Source organism: Pleuronectes platessa, chromosome 18 (genome assembly GCF_947347685.1).
Source record: "Pleuronectes platessa chromosome 18, fPlePla1.1, whole genome shotgun sequence".
Classification (NCBI taxonomy): domain Eukaryota; kingdom Metazoa; phylum Chordata; class Actinopteri; order Pleuronectiformes; family Pleuronectidae; genus Pleuronectes; species Pleuronectes platessa.
In genome coordinates this window covers 3,643,395-3,654,450 of record NC_070643.1, presented here as the reverse complement: position 1 = coordinate 3,654,450, position 11,056 = coordinate 3,643,395, and the positions used below count along the sequence as shown (strand labels likewise).

The window sequence follows — 11,056 nt, the reverse complement described above, 5'->3', positions numbered from 1 at the left end:
CTCTCCTTCTCTCTGCGTTTCTCTCTCTGGGTCACTCTGGGTCTCTCTGTGTCTCTCTATCTCTGTCAATTGTTTTATATTGAATGTTTGATGGATCAATTTCCCCTAAATCTTACACACTATTTCATCTTGTCACCTGCAAACAAAAGTCATTTGACTTCAACTGTTCCCACAGCTTCATCAACCAATAGATCTGCTCTCTGTTGTAAACCATGCAGCAACCAGATATTGTGATGAGCCTCAGAGCCGAGCTCCTACGAGCCAACACAGAGATTCTGTGCTGGAGCAGGTGGAGCAGCTGGAAAACCAGTTTAAAGACAAAGATGATGTCATAGAGAAGGAGATCAAGAAACGGCTTGCTCGCCTCAGGGCCTACATTGACTGCATGGCTGAGCTCACTGACTGTCAGGCCAAGGCACTGACCAGGAGCCATCTCAGCCGGAGACAAGCTGTAGCAGTGAGGTTGAGGTGGAGGTGGAGGTGGAGGTGGAGAGGACGGAGAAGGAGAAGGAGAAGGACAAGGAGATCCAGGCTCTGAAGGAGCAGGTGGAGCAGCTTCAACATTAGTTGAATGACAAAGATGGTCTCATGAAGAATGAGAGCACGGCTTGAGGGCCTACATTGACTGCAAGGCCGAGGTCACTGAGTGTCAGGACAAGGCTAAAGGCCGGCACATGCTTCTGCAACTGCATCTATGGCTTTTCACGCAGCTGTGTCAAAGGACTCGTTGTCATTCATGCTTCTCAAAGCGTTACGCGTGTTACAAAGCATTTTACCACCAGGACACTAGGCGGAGTAACTTTTTTGTTGAAGACGGCCTTAAGGCCGAATTATAGTCGGGTTGCACGCATGCACGCAAGACACGCAACACGCCCCTTTCGTGCCCTCTGCGGGCTTGCGTGCGTCGGCCAATTTTTCTAACTACACGACAAAGCGACGCGAGCCTCACGCAGCCCGCAAGGCTTGTGATTGGTCTGCTTACTACATCCCGTCCGGAGTCTAGCTTCCGGTTTCATGCCCCATCATACGGAGAAATCACGGAAGATTTAGAAGAATGAATATGGATCAAATAGATTAGCACTTGGCAGAAGAGATCCGAAAGTATGACCACTTGTATAACCCGTCACTGACCGGCCGATTTGTCCGCCAGAAATAGGCTATTAGGAGCCGGAGTGGTGAAGTAAATAAACAGTCGACGAAGAAGAAGACGTCTCTTCTTTGTGTGATTTGTCTTCGACAAAAAACGTTACTCCGCCTAGTGTTCTGGCGGTGAATTGCGTTGCAACACGCGCCACACGTTAGAGAAGTATAAACCAAAACGAGTCCGTCGATGCAACTGCGTGGCCTTCCGCGGTTGCAGTCGCAGGACTATAATTCGGCCTTTAGAGACGCCTTCTTTGTGTGTGGCAGACGTCGTCGACTGCTTTATTTACATCGCCACTGCGGCTCCTCGTAGCCTTTTTCTGGCTGACAAATCCGCCAGTCAGTGACATGTTATACAAGTGGACATACTTTCGGATCTCTTCTGTCAAACGCTCTTCTATTTGATCCATATTCGTTCTTCTAAATCTTCTATGGTTTCTGCCGGTCATATGGGGCATGAAACCGGAACTGCGACTCCGGAAAGGATGTAGTTAGCAGACCAATCACAGCCTTGCGGGTTGCGTGAGGCTTAAGGCCAATTTAAAGTCAGCCGCAGTGGCGATGTTAATAAAGAGCGACGAAGAAGAAAGAAGGCGTCTCTAAGGTCGTCTTCGACAAAACACGTTACACCGCCTAGTGTTCTGATGGGTAATTGCTTTGCAAAACGCGCAACCCTTGGGGAACTATAAACCAAAACGAGTCTGTCAATGCAACTGGGTGGCCAGCCGCAGTTGCAGTCGCAGTACTATAAATCGGCCTTTACGGAGGTTTGTCTATAGTTAGAAAAATTGGGCGACGCACGTAATCACGTAAGAAGGGATACTTAACCATGTAAGGGGCCCGGAAGGGCTCTTGCGCTTACGGGCCCGTGAAAACGCAGAAGCATGCGCCGGCCTTAAGAATATGGAGGCAAGTCTACACCAGGAGCCTGAAGGCTGAATTATAGTCCTGCGACTGCAACCGCGGAAGGCCACGCAGCTGCATCGACGGACTCGTTTTGGTTTATGCTTCACTAACGCAAGGGCGTAGGATTATATAGGGACGGTAGGGTCCCGACCCTACCAAAATCCAGCCTCTACTGTGTAGTCCCTACCAATAATACACCCGCTGTCCGTATTGTTTAGGCAATAATTATAGTACACAACGGGGTTAAAAATCAGTCTCTGATAGAAGTCCCGCCTCTAAACAACTATCGCGCTTTGATTGGCTGTAGCGGTTTCCCGCAAACCTATATTCAACCTGATTGGCCGTCCCCGCTGTCACTCCATCTGCTTGTTAAAAAAAAAAAAAGCTACCGGCAACTTGCTAGTCCCAGACAGGAGGAGCAACAGGACGCCTCAGTGCATAGCTAATATCTGCATCTGCGAGTGTAAGTTCTGCCTTCGGTCACGTCAGCGAGACGGATTTTAATATCAGTGATGTCATTTGCAGTAACACTTAAATTTGTGTGTGTTTTATGCTTGTGCGTGCGCGCGCTGTGCGTGCATGTGTGCGTGTGTGTGTAGGATGTCGAAGAAACGAAAACTGGACATAAGAGACTTCTTTAGAAGTCAACGTGTAAGTTAATTAAAAGGTTATATATTTTAGAGCCATAACAATACTGATATTGATTATTAGTCAGCATAGGCTATAATGCCAAAGAGATCCGCATTTTAAGGTATAGGCCTACCATTATTTTCATGTTTTATTTGTGTGGAAAGGGAGCAATGGTTTTAAAAAAAATTTGGGGATAAATAAACATTAATTAAATTTAATAACCTTTATTTTCCTTCAAGGTTTCCCTCTCATTTACAGTAACAACAAGCACATTGCAGATGCTCATGTGATTTTATACATATATATTTTGGGGGAATAAAACATAATAATTGTGTGAACATTTTGTCTACCCATGTATGTACCCTAATATATCTGTTCATATGTCATGCATCAACATACTTCTGTCAGGTGACAGACAGTGGAGAGACTGGAGGAGATAGAGGAGGAGAGACTGGAGGAGGAGAGACTGGAGGAGATAGAGGAGGAGAGGATAGAGAAGGAGAGAATGGAGGAGAGGATAGAGAAGGAGAGACTGGAGGAGAGGATAGAGAAGGAGACAGAGGAGGAGATGCTGTAGAAGATGAAGGAGAGGCTAGAGAAGGAGAGGCTGGAGGAGATGGAAGAGAGGCTGGAAAATCACAGGTGAGGTTCAATAATGATTAATATGTTAGTCATGAGATTCAGCATTGTGTCAAATATTAGTCTGATTATGACCTGAATAACAATAGGCCTATATTAATATTGTGTTTGCAGTAGTTGCTACAGCGTGGTCAAATGTATACTGTGATTTCTTAGGAAACTGATCCAAATGGAGAGAGAAGCAGGGAGAGTGCCAAGGATAGGGTCAGGGAGAGTGTCAGCATTCAAGAAGATATTCTGGACAAACCAAACCAACCTCACCCAAATTACATTCCAGTTCAACAGCTGCCACACAAGCTCCTCCATTTTCAAGAGAGTTGGTTCAAGCAGTATCCATGGCTGCACTATAGCCCCTCCATCAAAGGGGTTCTCTGTTTTCACTGTGTGAAAACATACACTATAAAGAAAAGCACACTATATAAAAAGGTAGACCCTGCCTTTTCGTCAAAGGGATTTAATAATTGGAAGAATGCACTTGCCAGTTTTCAGCGGCATCAAAATACCAAATCCCACCATCATGCCATGACAGTTAGTGCTCAAGAGGGAAGCCCAATAGATTCGCAGCTCTCAAGTGCATGGGCACAGCAACAAGACAAACAAAACATGCTAGGTACTGCCTACAAAATATTGTAGGATCAATACAGTACCTTGCCAGGCAGGGCATAGCACTGCGAGGCCATGAGACAAAAGATGGCAATCTATTTCAACTTCTGAAATTTAAAGCCAGGGATGATGTACGTCTCATAGTTGGTTAGCTCGCTGTCATGACTATACCTCTCCTCAAGTGCAAAACGAGGTTTTGCAGATGCTAGGAAACTGTATTGTCAGGAGTATTGCACAATCCATCCAGATGCTACCAGTTTTGCAGTATTCACTCATCATTGATGGCACACAAGATGTCACAGGAACAGAACAAGAGGCTATTTGTTTTAGATATGTGGACCATGACCTGGTACCACGGGAGGTTTTCATTGGTTTGTATGAGGTCCCTGGTACTACTGGAGTGGAGATTGCAAGAATGGCTGAGGATGTCCTCTTGAGGCTCAATATTCCCATTTCTGGGTTAAGAGGCCAGACATATGATGGTGCTGCTAATATGTCAGGCAAATATTCTGGAGCACAAGCAGAACTGAAGAGACAGCAACCGTTAGCGTTGTATGTGCATTGTGGGGCACACTGTCTTAACCTGATTACGCAGTCTGCATGCAGAGCCAGTCCCTTGATCAATGATTCCTTACAGTGGGTGCATGAGCTTGGCACATTAAACAAGCAATCAGGAAAATTCAAGAACATATTTTCCAAAGCCATAAGTTCAGAGGTACCATTAAAATCACTCAGACCACTTTGTCCAACCAGGTGGACAGTGCGGGGCAAAGCTATCAGAGCGGTGCTGTCTCAGTATGAACGTGTTTTGTCTAGCTTGGAGGAGATGGCATCAAGTGGGTCAAACACAGGCATGAGAGCAAATGGTCTGCGTGAGAGGTTTGAGAAAGGGAAAACGGTACTTGGTCTTTGTCTGGCATTAGAAGTGATAGAGGAGCTGGAGTGTCTGAACACATCCCTTCAAAAAAGGACTGAAACTGTTGCAGGTATGAGAAGTGCCATACAGTGTGTGAAATCTACTGTACATGCCAAAAGAAATCGGGAGAGCTTTCATGAGGTTTTTGAGAAAGCAGTGGCTATGGTTGACTCCCTTGGGATTGAGCCCATTCAGATTCCTCACCAAAGAAAGCCACCAAAACGATTCACGAGTGAAGCAAGCCAGCACATCCCCAAGTCAGCAGAGGAGCATTATAGAACAGAGTTCTATAAAATGCTTGATAGTGTGCACATTCAGTTTGAGGAGAGGTTCAACCAACCAGATCTAAATGTCTTGCAAAAGCTGGAGGAAACTCTCCTTACTGGAGAAGTGAATGACATTGTAGATCAGTACCCAGAGCTGAACAGGGACATACTAAAGGTCCAACTAGCCATGTTTAGGTCCAAATACACTGTCAAATCTAGTGTTGAAGTGGCAGAAATAATGAGAGGATTGACAGTTGAAGTGAGAGGTCTGTTTGATCAGGTTGAGTCCCTTATCAGGCTGCTTTTAGTCATACCAGTTGCATCAGCTGAGGCTGAAAGAAGTTTCAGTGCTCTCAGGAGGCTTAAAACATGGCTGAGAACCACCATGACTCAAGTCAGATTGAACAATCTTGCAGTGTGCCATGTCCATCAGGAGACACTGGACAACATTGACCTTAAAGAAATATATCAGCAGTTCATTTCTGTTACAGAAAGACGTAGGCATGTGTTTGGTTCTTTCAAATAGGAAGAGCACAATGGACACTAATCTGTGTATATGTTAGTATTAGTGATTCCTGGCTGATGACCCTGCAGCTGGCTCATGGGCACTGGAGGAAGAAATGCCCAGCAGGAAATTATACTGACCTGTACATTTAGTGATACACCTGTTGTTGTATTATTTCAAAAATATTTATTTACAATGTTGTTGATGTTGTTTACAGTTGCACCAGAGTAAAGTTGAAAACTCTTCTAAGTTGACTCATTTTCTTTCATTAGTTGCTTTAACCTATAACATTACAGAATGCATATTCTCTTTTGATATTCAGATATGCATTATAAACATGTTAATTAAGCCGATTTATTGATTTTTTTTTTCAATTATCATTGCGAATACAAAAAAAACCTATCAACTTTAGGAAGCACTTTCATATCCCACGGACCCCACCAATGTCCAAATCAAACCTACTCCCTTGCACTAACGTGTTGCACGTGTTGCAACGCAATTCACTGCCAGAACACTAGGCGGAGTAACGTTTTTTGTCGAAGACAAAACACACAAAGAAGAGACGTCTTCTTCTTCGTCGACTGTTTATTTACATCGCCACTCCGGCTCCTCATAGCCTATTTCTGGCGGACAAATCGGCCAGTCAGTGACGGGTTATACAAGTGGTCATACTTTTGGATCTCTTCTGCCAAGTGCTCTTCTATTTGGTCCATATTCGTTCTTCTAAATCTTCCGTGATTTCTGCGTATTGTGGGGCATGAAACCGGAAACTAGACTCCGGACGGGATGTAGTAAGCAGACCAATCACAAGCCTTGCGGGCTGCGTCGTTTTGTCGTATAGTTAGAAAAATTGGCGGACGCACGCAAGCCGCCAGAGGGCACGAAAGGGGCGTGTTGCGTGTCTTGCGTGCATGCGTGCATGCGTGCAACCTGACTATAATTCAGCCTTAAGAAGGGATACTTAAGCACGTAAGGGGCCCGGAAGGGCTCTTGCGCTTACGGGCCCGTGAAAACGCAGGAGCATGCGCCGGCCTTAAGAATATGGAGGCAAGTCTACACCAGGAGCCTGCACCAGGAGCCTGAGACAAACTGTAGCAGTGAGGTGGAGGTCGACAAGGAAAACAAGGTCAACCTGCTGGAGGTCAGACAGCGGAGGCCGATGGTTAAGCTCATTAACAAGAACCAGATCATCACATGCGAAACCCAAAAAAGAAGAACTCCCTACATCGGCTGCCCGGGCTTGCGCAGTATGAAAGAAAAGGAGCTTAGGGAGAGTTGGGTGCTGGAGACGAAACTGCAGCAGGAGACAACTCCAACTATAGGACTGAGCTGCAGAAAGGTGGAGGCCAAGATGAGCTGGAGGAGAGAGAAGAGGTGGAGAAGCACTGACCTCACCCACTCCTTCCCTCCTTGCCCCAGCCTCCCTCACCCTTTTCCTACTTCTCAAAACACTGTTCCCCCTTTGTACATATTTGAAATAATTGAATGATGTGAATGTTACATTTTGTGAATAAATATAACTAGTACAGTAACATCTACTTCTGTCTTTCTGAATATAGATACAGGATTCAAGGCCCTGATCAATTAAAACAGTGTTGAAGAGAAACAAATCAGTGTGACTCATTTAGTTTGATACTATTCATAGCAACACAGAACAGCAACAGAAGACAAACAATGTTTCTTAACTTTTTTACATTTGGTCTAATCCATATATTAATTATGACAGCAATACAATAATAATAATAATAATAACCAGAATACGAACATTTTCACACTATCACATTTTCTGCTAATTTTGGTCAAAATTTTAGCATTTTAAAGCCCTCAAAAAGCCAATTAATTTGCCTGAATAATAATCCTTACAATTTCAATAGGGCCTCACTGTTTGTCAGTGCTCGGGCCCTAACTATCAAAATGTTAAAAAATTTACAAGTTCCTGCTGCTTTACTCATTTGATATTTTCAGTCAGTGTGAGGACTCGAACAATGTCAGATTTTTTGACAGTTTGGTTGTATGGTTACATTTTAGTTTTATTTTTCATAAAAAATGTAAAGTCTTCAACATCAATATCCTTCTTGCCTCAAATAAATGTTTATAAAATACTGCGATATAACTTGTCGTTATCTCAACTAAAAAAACCAAGCACTACATTTCCCACGAGCAGAAAACAGGAAGTGCGTCACCGTGGTTTTCATAAGGCATGCTGGGTAAGTGCGCTCTCTCTTTCCGGCTTGTACGCCATCATGTAAGCGAGATTTTTTGCACTTTTGCACCGAATGAAATCCACAATAATCTTCTTTGTAATTCCTCCATCAGTCTGTTAGAATCGGGACATTGATCATCGACACATTAAGCTTCCACACGACCTGATCATTTTTAGACTAATGTGATTAAAAACACAGATTGGGTCATTTTGAGCGGCGCGGAGCTTCGGTCCACCCAGGAGCCATTGACGCCGCTAGTCGCTGTAGGAAGCTAATGTGTCGCTGCTCTGATTACTTGATGTTACAGTAAAACTTGAACGGTTTTAGCGTTTTACTCCTGTTGATACTGCTTTGTGTAGTTTTGTTAATTGTGAGGTGTTTGTATTAACATTACTGTGAAGTATTGAGTGAGTGGCTAAGGGGCTAACGTTAGCATGCTTGCTATCTAGCCAGTCGGCTCCTATATACACATGGGCTGTTGTAATTTGCACTGTACCCGTGTGTGTTCGATTCCTGCTTTGACTTGCTTTGTGTGTTAGGTCCGTTTAGAGGTCACTAAGAAAATCGTGCATGTGGTTGCCTCATCAGTAAATCGTAGTGGCTCCACTCGTCCACATGTACTCAGTCCCAGTGGTCTGAAACCATGTGTCGCTATGATCAGAGTTCATGTTGATGCGGATCTCCAGACAGGTTCACTTATTTAGACTTTGTTTTGAGACGCCAGATTTCCCACGACTCCAACTCTCCACAATATACATCTGTAAGCTGCTTGGTGCAGTATGCTCAGCTTTATTACATCTTAAACTCTACAGGCTGGCCTCATGTCTCAGACAGGGAGTTTTTCTTAATGGCATCGTGTTATCAGACGTCACATAGCTGTCATCTGGCTCACGATCCTATTGTTTCTCTTCCAGATAAGTCAACATGGGAGCATATAGGTATATGCAGGAGTTATGGCGCAAGAAGCAGTCCGATGTGATGCGCTTCCTCCTCCGCGTCCGCTGCTGGCAGTACCGCCAGCTGTCCAACCTCCATCGTGCCCCCAGACCCACCAGACCTGACAAGGCCCGTAGACTGGGTTACAAGGCCAAGCAGGGTGAGTGCCGAGCCCAGACCTAGAGCCCAAGTGTGAGATCATTTTTATCTTCTCCGAGTCAACTGATCATGTTTTATGTTTCATCCAAACAGGCTACGTCATCTACCGTATCCGTGTGCGCCGTGGAGGACGCAAGAAGCCAGTGCCCAAGGGTGCCACCTATGGCAAACCAGTGCACCACGGTGTCAACCAGATCAAGTTTGCCCGCAGCTTGCAGTCAACTGCTGAGGTGCGTTCAAGTCACTCATCACGCAGATGTTTTAAATCCAGGAGAAAAGAGCTGTGTTTGACAGTGGTACAGTTTCTAGGTGTTAAGATGTTGTGATTGCAAATGGTCAATCACAACATTGACCAGCCTCAAACAGTTAAACATTTTAAAAGATGTTGACAGGTTCTAGAAGCCGTCCAAGAGCCTAGTGTATTTTCATCAGATCTTCTATGCACCAAGTCATGCTCCTGTTGGGTCACCTGCGTGACACACATTGGCTAAAGAGTCCAATATCCCATGGTTGTTTTTGTATGTAGTAGCACGTACTGTGGCATTACATGTTGGAATTTCTAAAGATCCTTTCTGGTTTGATTTTATTAAGGGGACGTTGACCCCAAAACAGAGTTGGTGACTTGAAGAACTGCAACAAATTGTCACTCAGTTAACCGATAATAAATTGGACTCTGAAGATGATGTTTGGATTGTTGGTCAGATAAGAGATGAAGACGCCACTTTAGAGACTATAAAATATCAAAGTGTTGGACTTAAGATGAATAATTGTCAGATGGTCAAATAAAGATGGCTCTCCAACACAGATGAATCTAAATGGTAATGGCCCATTACACTTTGTTGCACTAGTTCTGAGGAATGGTTTTGTACAAGCTGGCTCACCGACTGGACACCAACCCTTGATACTGTGCAAACTGTTTCCTGCTATGGAGCAGAATACCTTCTGCAATAAGTGGTTAATCAGGGCTATAATTGGTGAATTGAAGCTTTGACACTTCCTACCTAGAATGTATTCGGTTGGTGGGATACATGTGGTGGCAGTGGACTAGATTGTCTCCCATCGTATTGTTCAGGCCACAAAGGTGTTATTGCAGCACAGTAGTTTGTATTTAAAGATGGTTCATGTCCTCATGTGGGGCATTGGCCTGTTGGCACAGATAAGTCACAACATGTCATCTCCATCTATTGTGAACACCTTATGACAAATCTTAAACAGCATTTGATGTTGTACACTGGCTCTTCCTTGTGGTACCGTAATACCCTAATCAGTGAACACAAATTTTTTAATGAAATGATGGCTTAGTACATCTTTAGGAAAAGTTCTGCTCATGTTAGCTCCAATGTCTAATATAGAGGCTTTTATGGAAATTTGAGGCGGAGTGGAAGATTTCTGACCAAGTTCCCAGGTGACCACTCTGAAGGATGTAGGACATTTATAGATGTAATTATGTAATATAGATCACGGAGCAGCAGTTAACTAGTGTTACTGTTTTGTAGGATTTCTAGCTTTAATAGTGTCATAGTATCTTTGAGTTTATTTTCACATTGCGCCGGTTGAATTTTAACATTGATCTAACCAGAAAATCATTAATTAAATATTCCTCTCTATATTTTACAGGAGCGTGCTGGCCGTCACTGCGGAGGCCTGCGAGTGCTTGCCTCCTACTGGGTGGGCGAGGACTCCACCTACAAGTTCTTTGAGGTGATTCTGATCGACACCTTCCACAAGGCCATCAGACGCAACCCAGACACCCAATGGATCACAAAGGCTGTGCACAAACACAGAGAGATGCGTGGGCTGACATCTGCAGGAAAGAAGAGTCGCGGCCTGGGCAAGGGCCACAAGTTCCACCTGACCATCGGAGGCTCCCGCCGCGCAGCCTGGAAGAGGCGCAACACCCTGCAGCTGCATCGTTATCGTTAAAGCACGTCTGTACATTTAAAGAAATAAACATCCTTTTTATGGTGACTGTCCGGTCTGTGTTTCATTCAGATATTTTTTCTTTTAAAGAAACTATTTTGGGGGGTTTGAGTATATTATTATTTTATAACCTCTGCCACTGGTGGGTGGTGTAAGTCCAAGACTCCACATGCCTACTGGTGGTTGATAAAGCTCCCACCAGGACTGAGGACTGTACAGGCTGCTCCTT

The 11,056-nt window shown here is 44.4% G+C and overlaps 1 protein-coding gene across 1 annotated transcript; it reads left to right on the top strand.

The window, feature by feature from the left end:
- The first annotated feature begins 7,804 nt into the window (after window positions 1–7,804).
- Window positions 7,805–10,875, top strand: rpl15 (ribosomal protein L15). Its single transcript, XM_053446518.1, has 4 exons — window positions 7,805–7,853; window positions 8,727–8,908; window positions 9,001–9,137; window positions 10,525–10,875. The coding sequence occupies exons 2-4, from the start codon at window positions 8,737–8,739 to the stop codon at window positions 10,828–10,830; spliced, it is 615 nt and encodes a 204-aa protein (XP_053302493.1). The 5' UTR covers window positions 7,805–7,853; window positions 8,727–8,736; the 3' UTR covers window positions 10,831–10,875.
- Window positions 10,876–11,056: the final 181 nt, after the last annotated feature.